Source organism: Xiphias gladius, chromosome 24, assembly GCF_016859285.1.
Source record: "Xiphias gladius isolate SHS-SW01 ecotype Sanya breed wild chromosome 24, ASM1685928v1, whole genome shotgun sequence".
Classification (NCBI taxonomy): domain Eukaryota; kingdom Metazoa; phylum Chordata; class Actinopteri; order Istiophoriformes; family Xiphiidae; genus Xiphias; species Xiphias gladius.
Window position 1 is genome coordinate 22,786,654 of NC_053423.1, and position 17,498 is coordinate 22,804,151.

The following is a 17,498-nucleotide window of genomic DNA, read 5'->3' on the forward strand; positions in this document are numbered from 1 at the left end:
TGGATCCAGACTTCTTAAGGCAGCACTGTGTCACACAGCCCCACAGGCTTCGTAGCTTTGTTAATTTCTTGACACTAACATAACAAATGGAAAAAGAGACTGAGAAAAAAAAAGAGAAAACTTCTGACACCTCAGGTTTTATTACAATTTCTCGGTTTTGATTCATTGAATTTATTGTGAAGGAAAAACTCGACCGACTGTTAGTTTTACATGTTGTTGTACATGAAAAAAACCTATTCTCCAATATGCACCACTTAACTAGAACATCAGCCGTGTGGGAGTGCGCCACACGGACGAACTGAACACGGTAAAAGACACAAAACGATATAATAGTGACGGATATGCACTTACTGCGGTTAAACTGTGACCTACATGTTGGTCAGGTTTTCAAAAACTTCCCAGGGTAAAATGAGAAACTACAGAGACCAGCGTTGGCTGCCCAGTAGAGAAAAAAAAGGAAGATATTTCACGGTAATGATACTTGAACTACTGCACATGACATGTCATGATAATTAAATGTGTGCTTGAGCTGCTATAACACACCTTCACAATTTACTTTTCTTCGGAAATGCAAACTAAACAATGACAGTGTCAGAAACTCTGCATGTGCTTTACCTACTGCAATTCCAGTGAAGAAGCTAATTCTTAGCAGAGACAGTATTTTTTTAGATGCGGGGAAAGTGTCGGTTAGGTCACACATTGATGAGGGAACATTGCTGTCGACTTCATGTTAGGCAGACGCTGCTGAAGTAGGGTTTCCTGTGAAACTCTCCTGCTCTCCAGTTTTTAACTTTAACATTTATGTTACGCTCTGTATGATAAAGAAAACAGGTCAGATACCAAATGTCATAAAACCCTGCAGGAAATTCTGCGTCAGTGTTTGATTTTGAGCGATGGAGCTACGTATATCATCACACGTGCTACGCGTGTTCACGTTCTGTGAAGGTGACCTCAGGTGTCGTTGCAGAATGAAGGGTAAAGTAGAAAAGACAGTAATGGAGAGAGATACAGTGAATCTGTTTGATAGAATAGTTACTTTAAAGGCTGATACTGAATCAAACGAAGAGCCTCGTCATTGTTCAACACTCCATGGATGAACTCCCCTTCTGCCACACGGTCTGGATGGACAGAAGAAGAAAATTATGTTTAGTTTATGTAACTGAAATGACCAAAAGATAAAAATCCGTCTTCAAAAAAACCTCTTTGATGAAGATCCTAAACAATCCCATATTAAAGACAGTGGATGAGTCGTGAGGTGTTCAGAGGTTTTGTGGCTTTACAATGGTTTCGCTACGCTAAGATAACTGTAGAACGGAGCTGCATCTGCTGGTAAAACAGAAGCAACGCAGTCAAATGAGGCAGATACTCCATTACTGGTTATTTGATTTTAATGTGACATGCAAATGCACTTAAGAGATAAGGTGCAAAGGAAATGAAGCCCGTACAAATGGCAAACTGAAGAAGGCATTTTCTCTTGTGATGAAATCTCCATCCGGCCAACAGAAACAGTGTTGTGTTTTTTTTGTTACTCTAGCAGTTTGCCAGCATCTCGATTTAGCATGATATTATTACACTACTGAGATTACAAACTGGAGCATTCCACACCCTAAGATGTTCAAACGGACGATAACTCGTAAATACTTCTTTATTACATCTGTTGGACATGAGACGCTTTTTGTGTGTGTGTGTGTGTGTGTGTGGAAGTCAACCGTCACCATGCCTTTACAATCTTACCGTTACAACCTTAAACGAATGGAAGCGTTAATTTTCATGTACTTTCTTGTAATGTTGTTAAAGTCTGGATTTGACCTTTTTTGTTGAAATGAGCTCTGATTCACTACTGGTGAAGTGAATCAGAAGAAGCCAACCGTGCAGTTGACTGACTGTACGAAGCACAGCTGGCATCAGTCGCTCAATCCACACGATTGTCGATTGAGAGCAGACTAAAATCTTTTTGGCGCATGCCTCAGAGCTTCAGTGTCAGAAGTGAGACCCTTTCATCCATCTGTAACTACAGGTAGGTGGTTGGAGTGGCAGTTACTTCTCAAACAGACGGAGCTGTTCAGGAGGCAGAACATTTATATTGGTTTACTCAAACCAGTGGACAGAGCAAACTCAGTCAGAAGCAAGAAGACCACGATTGTTACAAATCTCATTCTTATCCATTCATGTCTCCATTCACACTGTTTCATCTCACCATTTTCTTCCTTGTCAAAGAACTTCCACAGTTTATCTGCCCTCTTTTCAGGTGTGTTTTCATCATCAGGCAGAGCCGACAGTTCATCTTTAGGAATCAGCTTGAAAATCGCCTGTTAGGGGGGAAAAAAAACAAAAAACAGTTCCCCAATTTTACTTCCGCATCATGAATCTTACTACTATAAACTCTGCTATCATGTCTGCAAACAGACTGGAACCATCACTCCCAAATCCTCCTTTAATCGCAACCATTTTGTCACTTCTATGAGCTGATCATGTGTCTAGTGACAAAAACAGCAGCAAACTGCTGTGGTGCCGCGGATTAACTGACCAGCTCTCTGGCTTCTCTGGCTTTGTTCTGTGATTATATAGACTCTTATCTTAGAAACTGAAATGCGGTGGCTATAAATAGATCTGCAGGGGATGTAACGATTTCAAAACACCCGTAAAATAGGGTATTTTTAATTTGTTTTCATCGAGCGCTATAGTGACGTAAACAAGGAAATATTAAACAGCACTTTGATAGTGATAATCTGTACCCTGTTGGGTTCCTGTCTCCTGCCTCTCTTTTTGACCTTTATAACAGTGACTTCTATATGACTTACTGGAACACCAATAAATTGGATCAGTATCCGAAGCATGTCACATTTCAACAAATTCACTGAATAATCTCATCACATGCGGAAAAAAAATGAGGAGGATTGGCAGTGATGAGAAAAACCAAAACTACTAGCTCACATTTCACTGACAATTGCAGGGCTTAAAGAAAAGATTACTGAAAAGCCAGTTGTCAGGCTGTCAAATCAGTGACAAATTGTCTTATTCACAAACACAGTAGTCAGACTGAAGCAGGATGTTTTTTTTCCTTAAACCCTATTTTTCAATTTTTCTGACTAGTAGCTTCATGTTGTCTTTTGTGGCTATTTTTGCAGTGCACAATGAAGAAATCCATCCATCCATTTTATTTGAAGTCGAGCTGGCTGGCAGCAGGTTCAGCAAGGCAGCCAAGACATCCCTGTCCCCAGGAACGTTTTCCAGCTCCTCCTGGGGGACCCCAAGGCATTCCCAGGCCAGATGAGATATACAATCTCTCGAGCGTGTTCTGGGTCTACCCCGGGGTCTCCTACCATTTGGACGTGCCCGGAAGACCTCTTATGGAAGGTGCCCAGGAGGCATCCTGATCAGATGCCTAAACCAGCTCAACTGGCTCCTTTCGATGCGAGGGGCAGCGGCTCCACTCCGAGCTCCCCCGCGGATGTCAGAGCTCCTTACCCTATCTCTAAGGAAACTCATTTCAGCCACTTGTATCTGTGATCTAAACCATGACCATAGGTGAGGGTCGGACCTTCACGATAAAGAAAGTAAATATATATATTTTCTCTTCCACTTTTCTCTCTAAAAACTAAGCAATACTTTGGAGGACATGTTAGTCAGTTATGTTTAAATAGCCAAAAAAGTGGCATTAACGGCGTATTATTATAAACTGAAACGTTTGCTAACATTATATACAATGATCGAACAATTCAACATGAAAAATGCAGCTCTTTGATGTACAATAGATTAATTCAGTGTAAGTTTCAGCAAAATTGCCAATAATGACCTTTCTCTAGAAGCCACTAAAGGATACTATATGTGACAGTCCCAGATCACCATGTATGCAGATGATACTGTTGTTTATGCTTCCTTTTGTTTCTTATAATGCTCATTCACAAAACGAGTGGCTGCCATATTTTACTCAAAATGGTTTAGGTAGGTTACTGAGACATTCATTGGTTTCATCTGCTAATTTGAGTTTAATAGTTAATATGCTATTATGTTGTTCCTAGAAGACATTTACATGCAACCTCCTGTTTGAACTGTATAGTCCACCACATTCTCTCTTTAATTCTTTATACTATATATCCTCCTATCCTCACTCCAAAGGCCTCTGCTGGTTCAGGCCTTAATTTGTCGTAAACCATTTATCAGAGTCAATGAAAGTCTAAATCCTGTGTTTTAATAAATGTAACCTAACAAAGGTAAATCAATCAGATGCAGAATAGCTTTCAGTGCTGAAGTTAAATTTGGTGGCTGAGAAATTGTGAGTGGGTGCAGATTGGGGATGTGATTAGAAATGACCAAAGAGAAAATGTGAATCTACATTTGAAATGAGTCACACATCCAAATAAAGCCACATCTTTTGAGATAATGTGATCACATCTCTGATCGGTACATCTATCTCTTCCATGCTTTACTCCTAACTGAACCTGTAAGCTGCATGAATCTCATCTATAATTATTGTACATATAGCTTTCTTCAGAGTTAACTGCACAGCTCATCTCAATCACTTAGATCTTTCTTCCCTACATATCTTCTATTAAATCATAACTTCTTTTCGTCAATGCCGTCATCTACCAATCAATTTAACAGCTTTCACCAAATGATTTTAATACATCCCATTCCATTATTTTCAAATTTGAGTTTTTAGTAGCTACTACGCCATCGTAGTATTCTGAATTCAAATTTACTTAGTTATTTAGTCAAAAAGCAACTTCTGTGCAGATAAATACTATTTTTCTGTGCTCCATTTTGCTCCTGCTAATGCAGACTCGCTTGACAATACATTGCCAAGCAAACAGCACTATATTTTGAAAATTAAAATGTGGTTTGTGGTTCTAACTGGTGAAAGAGTGATGCAATTGCCCGCAAAGTCTGTGCCCAGTTCAGACGCAAGTAAATAATCTGCTCTTTGCGAGGAAAAATTGTGCCTGTGAGCATGTTAGACACTTCTTTAGGGTCCTCCATCAGTGGCCCTTCTCCAAAACTCACTGTGCAGATTTCCTGGACTTCCGACTTGGTGATGTATCCGTTCTTGTCCACGTCAAACAGCAAGAAGGCCCACTCCAGTTTCCTGTCGATCTTCCCTGTTGACGTCATGTGGAGGGCAATGATGTACTCCCTGAAGTCCAGCGTGCCATCATCGTTTGCATCGAAGGAGCGGAAGACATGTTGGGCATATGTATTGACATCGCTGTCTGGGAAGAATTTTCGGTAGATGGACTGAAAATCCTCACTCGAGATGCGCCCTGTTGGACACTGCCTCTGGAAGTTTTCATACCACTGGACAATCTCAGTCTCTGAGAACTTGGTGTTGAGTTTCAGGTCCTCCAGGATCTCCTTGGACACAGCACAGCTCCTGGTGTTACCCATTGTTGCTGGTGTTGGTGAGGTTTTAGAGCTATATCAAAGTGTGAATTTGTGGCCCTTCTGCTCTTCTAGGGCAGTTAATGGCCAAGTTTAGCCTAGAGAGTTGCCTCTTCTACTGTGTCAAAGTGGTAAACAGAAGACTATTCCTGTAATAATGCTGCAGTGTCCTTCGTGATCCTGGTCCTGGCCTGCAATTCAGCCTCCAGAAACAAATGCTGTGAAAAAAGCAGAAGCCGCTTGGTAAGCTCATTAATCCAATCAGCCGCCAGTAATACCAGCAATAGGTGTCACAGACAAGGTTCAACCCAGTTCAGATTTGAAGTGCTTGTTAATTGACATTTAAACTGTGGTGCTTTGGACAGTTTTGGCAGTTCATCAACCCATTTGCTATTTTCTAAAATAAGCAGCAAGCCAGGTTGTACTTGGCACAATAGAGAGATGGCAACAGGTCTGATTACCCTTCCATCTGTGGCATCTTATACAAAGGTTAGGGGATGCCAATCACCTTTAACAATTGCATGGTACCATTCTTTACTAGTTGGTTCTATGGTAACGACAGAGTATATTTTTATAAGCAATGAAATGACGTTACTTGACACATTTTGACGAATGTGTATCATCAAAAATGTGAAGAAAACAATCTGCGATACCCGATTCCCGTTGGACTCTGACAATCCAGCACTGAAGAGTAGTGCCATACGACCCAGAGAGATGAGAAAAGTTCTCGTCTGACACCTCAAAAACCTCCTCCAGGCTTGTTCAGCTTTCCTTTTATGATCAGTTTTTTCCTCATTATCAATGTGGAATGAAAAGCAGTGCAAAAAGGAAAACCGATGTCTGTTTCATGTTTTACAGTCGAAGTTAACCCTGCTTTCTGTGCACCAGCACGAATGAGCATTTTCAGCCTGGTGTCTTTTCTGTACTGATCTCTCACCCAGAATCAACTCACTTTTTGCTGTGGGTTTGCAGCTTAAATGGCAGTCAAGCAAAAATTTTGTGTTGCAGTTGCATTCAAATTTTAATGGTTTTGAAAGGCTCTGATAGTTAAGCAAGAAAACCCACTAGCTGAAGGGGTCATGGCAGGGCTACAACTTCACAGGTCTGATTGCCCTCTAGGTGGCAGTAAGTGTCTACCAACATCCACATCATGGCTCATGGTCTTCAAAGGGTTCAAGTCAGTCTCCAGCTCAGTTGGCAGCGAGAGGTAACTCAAGATTGTTTGCGTCCCAAAACCAGTCCAGAGCTCTTAAAACTGAACTCGGTAGAAAACCGTCAGAACGCACCATAAAATCCAGGCTGCGCCCTGGTTTGTTAAATCCACTGACCAACAGTAACAACACTACGCTTACATTGCTAGAAAAATTAAGACTTAGTTCACAATGGGCAGCAGCACAGTTCTCAGAAAATTAACTGCAGTAATTTAAAATTTAAAGTAATATTGTCTTTAACAAAACAATTCTAACTGTAGGTTTTTCAGGTCTGAAGAAAAGGATGAATATGCCTCTGCTTTGTTATTTTTTACGGTTAAAATACACGGTAAACTGTCTGATAAAGTGTGATGTAAGATAAAAACTTAGTTAATATGTGTAATTGTACCTGACCAGCTCCACGCTGATAAAATGACAGAAAAAAAATCATTCATTTGTTTCTCCTTTGTTCTCATTTGTCTCATTTCTATCTCGTTTTTACTGGTGAATACTGATATTCATCATTTGAATTAAAGAAACATTTTGAAGTTGTGACAGATATAGGACAGCAGTCGAATAATTTTCAAAGTAACAACAAACAAAATATGATCAAAGGTGATGCTGCAAGCAGTTCCACATTTCATACAACAAAAAACTGCACAAAACTGTAGCAGACTAATTCTACTTTTCATACAAAGAAAGCTCTCTTTCCTCGTCTTGCCTGTAGTGGGTATCCACTTAACTAAAGTTTTTTTTCGGCAGAGGGAATCTCACTTAAACTTAGTATAAATTGAATAGTACTAAAAGCACCCAAACTGCAAGAACACCAAAAGCTCCAGTAGTTATTCCCCAACATATCCCTCCTTGTTTGACATCACGAGTCTTTGGCATCAGGATATTTCATGTTGTCGGTGTAGCGCAGCTCTGTTTCTTTTCTTACCTGTGTGAGCAACGGAGGAGTCCAGGACAGACAGCGATGCTCCTTCTGTGCGCAGCGGAGGAAATCAGCCTCCACCTGCTAAGAGAAGATAAGTCAATTAAACGGGATCACCCTGAGGCGGTGACACGGCAGTACCCATTTGAACCCCTGACCTTCTTGAGCTGCTGCTGCTTCTTCTTCTTCTTCTTCTTTTTTTTTTTCCTCCTGTGGTCAAGTGGTCATGTCGCATTTAATATTTATAAGGTGTTTTTCACAAACGGGGCTGCAGGAAGTGCTTTGCAGAGCACAAAGGATACGCATGCAGACAAAAACAGAAGCACATTACAGCCTCAACTCAACAGGTAGTAACTCATATAAGAAAAAGACAAAATCAACTTTCTGGCGTGGTAATATATCTGTTTACGCCCTGGTCGTGTGGAGATTGGGATGTCACAGCACGATCATTCTGTTGCTGGTAGGAATGAATTTGTAAAGTATTTGTGTCTTATATATATATATATTTATTATAATATTTCGAAGGCATCTCTACGTCATCATGGATCTGTTTGGTTCCCCATTGTGTCTTAGACCACCTGTGCGTGAATACATACTGTATCTCTTGGCAGGTTGCTTCAGGTTAGTCCTAAAAATCTAGACCTTGAGGAAAAATATTCTACTTTCAGACAGATTTTCCCTTTACAACCATAGTCAGATGTTTGTTTTATCTGTTAGAGTTGAGTTGAGTTGAGTTGAGTTTATAGGTTGTTTACACCACAACATCTCTGATTTTTGAAATACTTGAAGTGTTTGACTTGAAGATAATTTTGAAATTTCTAAATGATCAGTATCTAAATAAAACAATCACTAAACCCTCCTTGTTATTCGGGGATTATTGTCATTTTGACCAGATAGAGTATTATGCAATGAGAGTGACAGGTAAAAAGGACACAAGGATTCCCAGCAGCTTGACTCCTGCCCTGCTCAAAACAAATCAGCTGACTCAACCTGGCACTGAAATGCTGCCAGCAGCACACTGCCGGTTCCACCTGCTGTAAAAATAAACCCGATCAAATGAAGGGAATGCAAGTCATTAGCGAAACTACCTTGGGCCTTCACGCAGGTAAAGACCGCTTAAAGACAGTTTAAATCTAGAGAGCGGTGGCGGGCGGCTCCAGTGGGTTATTTAAATGCTCTTAGCTCAGTTTTGACTGCTGATCCACCATCTGCTCTGGCGTAAACCAGAACCACCACAGAAAACAAATCAACTCCCAGCAAAGTGCGCCTGTACTATAGGGAAACCATCGGCTCCCTCGATGGGTGTAACCTTCCATGACTGAAGCTTGGTGGGAAGGCAGCGGGAATTTACTGAGTCTGAACACCTCTGAGCTCAGAGGTCATGGCCTTGGTGACAGAGGGGGGCCTGTAAGCGCCCTGACCCTCCCTCTCCCCTTCCTCACTTCCCTGCCAGCTCACCACAACGAATGTAACGGTCATGCTAACGAGACGGGTAGTAGGAACGGCATATGTTACCTGCTGCATGTGGGGCTGTGCAGGAAACAGACGATCCCTGCGTCACGGTTAACGGTCCTGTTGGTCTGTTTGTATCAGTTCTGAGGGCATCTTTCACTGATTGCATGACTTGGAACACAGCAGACCGCTGCTTGCTCTTCCGCTGCGTTGGTTTATCACAGATATTGCACAGGCTTTCCCTGCCTTAAGCGAGAGTAGGTGTTGTGTCTGCACTTAACCACCAGAGCTTAACCACAGAGGTGTCAGATCAGAAAGTGATCATATGATGGGCGCTCTGGTGGCCTTGGGGGGGGGGGTCTTCAAGGAGCTAACAATACTGTTCCTCGCTCCCTTTGCTTCCTCTCAGCTCTGTACAATCAACTCACAAATAAATACTTAAATACACATTAAAAACAATGATCATAGGAATCATTTTGAAACGTTTTTGGAAGATACGCACCGATGATATTGTCTCGCCAATACGCACATCCAACCAGAAAACACTGGCCAACCAATGACAAACAGTAGATTTTGTTGTTTAATCGTGAGGACTTGATGACACTGAATCTACATAGACTAGGAGGGAGCTGTGGCCTTTTTGACCTGTAGCCTCTTTTCTATAGTTTCCTCAGTGACATTCACTATCAGAACGTCCAAATGCTATCTGTTAAGTTTTGGCAATGTGATGAACGACTGACCGAAGTGTCGGACATTAAATGCTCCTCCTGTCCTTTATATTTTCTCCCCACATGATGACGGCAACAGCGCTCAGCCTAAGGGTGCGACGGGGTGAGGAAAATGAGACATCATTCAAATCTGCGAATCGTAATCATTCTCTTATGCTTGCCAACAGGTGAAACGATTTCAGGTTTTCTTTTGATTGGTTATCACGTTCACTCGCCAAATAGCTCGCAAGAGGTAGTTTTCGCGATTGTGGGGCGACGCCGCCGTAAAGTTTTCCGTCGCCTTGTGTGTATGTTGTGTGTGTTTAGCGATGTTAACAGTGTCTTCTTTTTCCTGCAACAACCACAACAGCAACCTGTGAGCTCTGCGCATTCATTCTGACAAAATAACTACGTAACACAAAGAGACAGAGCTGCACGGATTCCTCAGTGCAGGATGAGGACAGAGCAGCATCTGCAGTAAGCTCTCCTGGCAAACCGTTGATCTCTCATTTGTATTAAATAAAACAACTTAATTCCCGCGCTGACGTGCCGAGGCCTAACTTTAGCACCCTGCCTCCCGCCTGGCGCCGTCGGCCACGGCTCCACAGGTGATTTGGACTTTGCCATCTGGCTTTGGAGAGCCCTGCCTGAGGAGCTGGGGAGGACATGCAGAGACCCACTGTCACCTTTTTAAGTCAATTGGGCTGCCTAAATTTTGAAAGATGAAGAAACACAACCTTCCTCATACAAACGACAAAGTTTTATTCACCCTGTGGGTCTTTGCTTCTACAATCTGCCTCGATTCTGTTGTGACCACTGGTTAATCGAGGGCTAATTTTAGCAAACTTTGCATAGGATCAGCTGCTTGTGTGACTGACATTACCGAGTCACTTCTGTGACTTTATGGCTCATTCTACTTTTACACTGCATTTTACCATGTCAGAGATAAACACTTCACTGATTTTATCACAAAAATCAAACACAAACACACCAAAATGCACCATGACATGTTTTTTTTTCCTGTGTGTAGTCTAACTTTCTGTTGGGAAAAACCACCCAAATGGGACAAGAAGTCGCCCAAATTCGCCACCCAAAACCATTTTTACCCAACCTTTCCAAGTAGCGTAGCCCACTTGAGCCGGGCAGCACTGGTCCCCGTCCAGACTCAAACCAGATTTTGTGATTACCTGGCCACCAGGACACCCCGATGATGTGTTTTACGCGACCGTTTAAAGAGAATACTGGAAAAACCTTATCCCTGTAATTGCCACTTGTGGCCACAGTGGCCGCTGCTTAGCAAAGATTACGTACTTTAGTCTTAAAACAGCCCTGACCTCAATAAAGACGTCGAATTAGCAATTAAAGTGAGGAACCAACTTTAAAAACTTCTGGGGAAAATTTTCATTCCTTTTTTTCTCGTTTTATTTGTTCTGTATTTTCCGTCTTGAGTCCTTTCTGCCATTTGAAAACAGTTTTATCTCCTCAGTTTTAATAGAGCAGTTCGCCATTCATAGTGTCATACATAGACTTTGTTTTACCACAGGAAAAGCCTACCGCAGCCTACCGCAAAGTACCGCCAGTTGTGCGGAATTTAGCAAGACTGCAATTTTATCTATCATTTCAGGTGCTTTTTGATATATTATCCCCTCATTTCAATGACCAAAAACAAGGGAAGAGAGAGAAGGGAAACAAAATGCAAAAAACTCCGCAGCCAGACTTCGTGATCAGCCCTTTAGTCCCTTAGGCAACAAATGCACCCCGATGTTTTGGGTGCTGCATTTCTTCCATTTTATGGTGCAGTCCTTTAATAATGGATGTAGATTTTCACTGCTTAGCGCAACTTCTTCTCCGCGACTCTCGGCTTCTCCCATTGAGGTTTAGGTGAACAAATACATTTATTTCTGCCTCCAAAAACGTACATTTTGTAGATCCTTTTTTGAAAAGCACGGTCAGCCAACTTGTTTTAATTTCTTTCCCGTTTTTTTTTTTTTAGCTTAAGCCCCTCGGACTACAAAGGCTAAGATAGGTCCGTTGGCTCTTGAGACGAACGTTGCCTGCTCAGAGTCTAACCTTTAACCCACAACCTGGTTAAGAGAGAGGGGGATTAAAACGGAAGAGAGCTGAAGGAGATGGGCAGGGGGGAGCAATGAAGGTGGTGATATTGGACAGTATAAGGAGGATTTGGCAGCAATGCAAAGCAGGCAGAGAGTCGATATGTGGAATGGAAAATCAGTGGCTGATGAGTACTATCAAACCTCTTTGGTCCCACCTACGGGAATCTATTGAAAGAAAAGAAAGAAAACTCGTCGAGCAGCAGAAGGAGGTCAGATCAGCAGTGAGCTGGAAGAAGGGGACTTTGTTATGACTAGAGTTAATCTGGGATCTGTGGTCATGCCAGTGTTGACTGCTGCGGTTTTAGTGACTGTCAGAGACCAGCTTTGAAGCCCAAGCCGTGGTCCCTAAAACTACAACAGCGTCTCACTACGCCCACATTTGCTGCTTAGAGGGAACAATGACTCAGGACAGTTTGAATTTGAGACTCGGCATCTCTGGGATCGACGGCCTGACTCCACCTAGCGGTATTTAAATCGAGGCCCAGCGAAAACACGCTACGTGCCCTCATAATCCCATCGCTAGGTGCACGAACACTGTTTGCAGGGGGAAAACCCTGCTCAGCAGAAGATCTTTGCATGGCGGGTGGAGGGCGTTTACATACTGAGGGTCTTTTCATTGTCAGGCATCAAAGAAGGTCTCCGACTGAAAGCTCACATAAACGTTGCATATGTTTGTGTGCAGATACAAAAAAAAAAGTCTAAAATATGTATTTTTTCTCTCTTTTTCAGGAAACTAGAGCAGCTACAGCAAAACAACCTCAGAACTCGTCACATCACCATTATTTTCTGTCTCATCTGATCACTCTTTGCTTTACAGACACTGTGTAATAGATCTAATGACTTGGTTTGGGGATTAACGGGTCTTTTGCAGCAACTGTAAAGGAGCTGGTTACAGTAATCCCTAATCCATTACTCTGTAACTCCGGGCATGGCGGTGGTGGTGTCGTTAGCAAGGGGAGAGGTGAATCTGATTAGCTGAGCCGGTGGAGGGAGGATCTGCCTCCTGGCAGGTTCCTTTTTTACACCCTTCTTTGCTTTGAGTTCAGGAGTTCATCAATTAGCCTGTGCAAAAAAAAAAAAACAAACAAACTGTGACGTATATTTTTATCTAATCCATTTTAAAGGAGCAGTAAAGAAGATTTTCACCTCTAGTTAGAAAGTTAGGAAGTTGGACTTTTTTTTCCAGTAGCTTCCTGTTGTTCTGGTGAGATTTCTAGTCCAAAACCCCCTTTTCACTTAGTCTCCTCTGTTCTAGAAGCAGCCAGCCAGGAGAGATCAGTACCCGTCATAGACGTACGGCTGCATGCAACAGTGCGGGAACCTCTGAGAAAATGACGTATACAAGAGATAAATACAACCCCTCCAGCAAACAGGCGTTGAAAACGAGCCTCTCCTCAGGTGTTGGTGCTCTGTTACTTTATTAAAGTTAAGTCCCTCATTTTTAAGTTCAGTAAACGAAAAGCAACAGTGCACTAGCATTTGAGGAAACGCTCATAGGCTTTTTCAACCGTACCAATCCCTCCTTTACCCCCCGAATGTAAGAGAAGATATTGTTCATTGATCCCCAGGGAAAGGAAACAAGATTCTACAGAAGCACAAGAAAGGAACCAGATATAGATACAACTGAGAACAGTTAAGGGGGAACTTGTAGCACTACACAATAAATCAAACTCATAAAGCTATACAGCACAATGCCCCGGGATAGTAAATGGAGTTTAAGTGCATCCATGTAGTACTTGATTGTTTTTCTTTGCCATTGATTGATTCATTCATTTCACCACTCCACTTTTATTTCTTTTAATGAATTTGGGACTTATTACTGCGCCGTGACTGTATTTTCTATTCGCCTTTTCCTTTTCGTCGAGTCCAATTTTCTTTTTAATTTTCTTTTAAAAATGTTGTCCTAGTGCTCCCCCCCCCCGGTCATGTCTGCAAAAACAGATGTAAAGCCATGTGTGTGTGATATACACACAAAATATACACCTACATTACAGGTGTGAAACAAATGTTAAGTAATGAAATAACAAACACACAATAACACATTAAAACACTAAAGGATAATAGCATACAGTAATTATAAATATATCGCATAACATAAATATGCTATACGATAAAATATACAGTATATGTGCAGTGGTAGATTATATAATCTTCAATCCACAGTACATTTTTCTGTATCTGTGATGACTTGCTGACGTATCAATATCAAAGTTCTCATGTTTTGCCCCTTTTTGATTAAAATGGATGAAAGTTCACACGCGGTTGTGAACAGAGAGAGAGAGACGGTTTTATGTTGTTGTTAATGTGCTAAAAACAGACACGTCTGTGATGTATAAAAAAGGCTTTTATTGAAATCCATAAAGAGGCCACTGCTGAATTCAATGAGTCACATTCAAAACACTAAGAAAAATGTAAAAAAAAAAAAATACTACCCCTAGTAAAACATTAACAGAATGATTGTAACAGGAGAAGAGGTCTACAGTTGAAATGCTTCTGACATGCTTGAAACACTAGGGTCCTTTTTTTCAAATGAGCACACAGTTTAATTCAGTGCCTGTATCTCACGTTAATACTGACAAAACACAGGTACGTACAGCCGGACTTTTAAAGTGAAGCGTTGTCACGACTTCCGCCCCCCCCGGGACTCAGCGGTGGCTCCTGTAGCCGCGGATCTTGCGGCTGAGGTTGCGAGCGATTCGGTCGACGGCGCTGCCGATGTGTCCCAGCTCCTTCTTGGACGTCAGGCCCTCGATGTTCCCGCTGTACCACAACACCCACCCGGCCAGAGACATCAGCACGAACAGGGCTCCTGCACAGAGGTCACGTCAGAGTCAGTCCCCCGCCGGCACCATCAACCTTTTTACTAGCGGGGCTGCAAATAACCATCGTTTTCATTAGTCTGCCGATTATTTTAAGGATTAAAATCGATTAGCTTTTTTTTCTAAATCAATGTTTTTCTGAGACCGAGGCGACGTCCGCAAATGTCTTTATTTTGTACAACCAACAACCCAAAATCCCAAAACGTCTAGTTTCCCGTCATGTGCCACAAAGAAAAGAAATGCGCACATTTAAGAAGCTGGAACAAAAACTAAAGATTAAAACAATTAATCGACTCTCAAACTAGCTGCCGATTCATTCTGGACTTATCGATTCAGCTTTTTAAAAACTAATGGCAAATCATGTTGTTGGAACTATGATCTGCAGCTCTTCCAGCTGCGTGAGCAAATTGAGTGAAACAGCCTCAGTCTGATGAGGTGGTTTCACTGGGATTAGGAGAAGCTAATGCTACAGAGACGAGTGGGATGTGATGCTTTCATTCTTGTGTTCGCATGTAAACGCTTGGCGTTATCTCCGGTACCGGCCTTCATCTGCCTTTTTTCTCTCTCGTTCTTCACCGTCGAACTACCTGCAGACTATTCTCTCAGTTCCCTCCATTTTTTCGTTCTTAGAAGATGTCAGGAAATCGTGAAAAAAGGCCCCCCCCCCGACAATTTTCCTTTCCTCACATTCCTCGGATTGTTTGCTTTGTCGTAAACTGAAGGAGAATTCAGTGTCTTATCACACGTGGGAGAGGAAAACAGAGAAGCCGCTATTTAGTGGTCATGGTTGATGTCTTTTTCTTAAAAATGACTGAAGGGATTAACCCGTGACACGAACAGTTTTCTCTTCGACTGTCCGCTCGATTTAATCGACTCATCGCTGCAGCTCTATCTTCTACTTTTCACGCCACTAAACGAAAATACAGTGTATTACTGCTGACTTCTTTTATTTGGAGGTGAATTTAAACACAGACGCTGTTTGACAGAGCAGTTGTGCAACAGTTTTGCTGCACTGGTTCAGTTTCTATATTATTCACGTTTTGTACATTGTGGTTCCATCGTAATGAGTCTGTTATGAGTTGACACTGATTCGCATGATTCACATTCACGTCTTTTTTAAATAGTTACACTGAAGTAACGATAAAGTCCTTCAGGTTAGTTTCCTGCACTGATAAAAAAAAAAAACGTATTTTATAAAACACCTGCTTCTATCTCCCTTTTTTTTGTTTTGTTTCCTCTTCTCTGCTTTCTGAATTTGTAACTCATCATTGTCTGTTTCATATCGCCCCGCGTCTAGTCCTGATTCCAAGTAAAGGGCTGGGGGGGGAACACACCAGTATAGACCAGTAAGTCCCCAAAGTCCTGTCCTTTGATTTCCAGACGGGCGAAGACCCCCACCAGCAGAGCAGCTCCACCCAGCAGGTCCATCAGCACGGCGAAGGCCAGAGCCAGTTTACAGTGGGAGAAGCCGTCACACAGGCCCATGGTGAAACTGGGAGGGGAAAAAAAACAAAAACAAAACATGTGTCGTTACACCGAATGTAAAAGGCACTGCAGGTAAACGGAGAGACGTGAAAACCGCAGCTGCTCGGTATCAGCGAGGGTCAAATTTAGAACTCCACCTGCTGCAACATCGGGCCGGTATCGGCTCACTGAAACCCAAACTTACGCAGGTGCAATGCTTTCGGTACGATGTTCGCTTACGTGACTGTAGAACCCGCCTTATCACGCATGATTCAGTCTCCATCGTGTCTGAAAACGGGTGTTTCCTCGGATGTGGGTTGAGACTCGGAGCGAAACACGTAATTTCTAGTCATTTCTGGCGTGAAAATGTGAAATACCAGTGCAAAATACGAGCTCTGGACTACTTAACGGACAGCCATTACTGATAGCTCTTTTAATATCTGACACATTTGACAAAAAAAACCACAAGGTGTCCCCGAACGTGACCAGTGAAGATCCTATCAAAGTGATACCGAGACCGGAATCATGTCAGTGCAGCCCAGGAACTGGAGGCTCAAGCCATCGAATCCCAGTTCACCAGTCTGATTAGCGTTAGGGTTATCCTAAAAAACAACAACAAAAAAAAAACAAAAACGAGTTGACACTGAGAGCACAACAGTGGGAAGGAAGGAGGGAAGGAGAGAAAGGACTCGTGGAAGGAAAGCAGTTTTAGTGGTGACTAAAAGAAAAGAATGAGAGGCTCAGAAAGGAGACAATAAGTACAGGAAGAAGAAGAAGAAGAAGAAGAAAACCACACACACACACACACACACACACACACACACACACACACACACACACACACACACACACACACACACACACACACACATGATATCATTGTTATTCGCAGGTGTTTGTTTTCTTTTTTCCAGTTTACAGCCTGTTTTTGTCTGTTGCTCGTAAAAACTTTGTATAAAAGCGAATTAAATTTTGATTTCACTGTTTTTTCCCCCAAAAACCGACCGACCAATCATCGGATCATCCGGAAGTTTGTTTCTTTTTTATGCTCGCGAAGGAGCCGCAGTCTCGGGGGTCAAACCGATTCCTCCGGATGCTCCTGTGACTTCTACTGGAACCGAACGTCTCATTTCACGCCACCAACGCTTCGGCTCCGACTCACTCGTCGCTGTCGTCCGTCCGGCCGCATGTGAATCTCCAGCTCGACGCTTTTCCCGAGGCCTCCACCGACGAGCGTCTCTCCGCGTCCGCGCTTACCTCGCCAGGTGTCTCCGCCCACCTGCGCCCCGCCCACAGGTGACCTGCTTCCGTTGGAGCTTCCGTTGGAGCTTCCTGGGCTTCTTCTTCTTCTTCTTCTTCTTCTTCTTCTTCTTCTTCTTCTTCTTCTTCTTCTTCTTCTTCTTCTTCCTCCTCCTCCTCCTCCTTCCTCTCCTCCTCTT

At 42.6% G+C, this 17,498-nt stretch overlaps 2 protein-coding genes across 2 annotated transcripts; both read right to left on the minus strand.

The window, feature by feature from the left end:
• Positions 1-1,032: 1,032 nt before the first annotated feature.
• LOC120786575 (visinin-like) lies at positions 1,033-5,385 on the minus strand. Its single transcript, XM_040122075.1, has 3 exons — positions 5,005-5,385; positions 2,198-2,309; positions 1,033-1,118 (listed from the first exon to the last, which is right to left on the minus strand). The coding sequence occupies exons 1-3, from the start codon at positions 5,383-5,385 to the stop codon at positions 1,033-1,035; spliced, it is 579 nt and encodes a 192-aa protein (XP_039978009.1).
• Positions 5,386-14,102: 8,717 nt separating this feature from the next.
• tmem238a (transmembrane protein 238a) lies at positions 14,103-17,386 on the minus strand. Its single transcript, XM_040122039.1, has 3 exons — positions 17,222-17,386; positions 15,930-16,087; positions 14,103-14,585 (listed from the first exon to the last, which is right to left on the minus strand). Exons 2-3 carry the CDS (start codon positions 16,078-16,080, stop codon positions 14,422-14,424), a joined length of 315 nt encoding a protein of 104 aa, XP_039977973.1. The 5' UTR covers positions 16,081-16,087; positions 17,222-17,386; the 3' UTR covers positions 14,103-14,421.
• Between the last annotated feature and the right edge of the window lie 112 nt (positions 17,387-17,498).

Excerpts from the sequence above, each read along its gene's own strand:
- LOC120786575 (XM_040122075.1), bottom strand. The coding sequence starts at position 5,385 with ATGGGTAACACCAGGAGCTGTGCTGTGTCCAAGGAGATCCTGGAGGAC. Across the intron at positions 2,310-5,004 it reads AAGTCCAGGAAATCTGCACA|GCGATTTTCAAGCTGATTCC; the intron begins GTGAGTTTTGGA and ends CCCCCCTAACAG. Across the intron at positions 1,119-2,197 it reads CTTTGACAAGGAAGAAAATG|ACCGTGTGGCAGAAGGGGAG; the intron begins GTGAGATGAAAC and ends CTGTCCATCCAG.
- tmem238a (XM_040122039.1), bottom strand. The coding sequence starts at position 16,080 with ATGGGCCTGTGTGACGGCTTCTCCCACTGTAAACTGGCTCTGGCCTTC. Across the intron at positions 14,586-15,929 it reads GGACTTACTGGTCTATACTG|GAGCCCTGTTCGTGCTGATG; the intron begins GTGTGTTCCCCC and ends ACCTCTGTGCAG.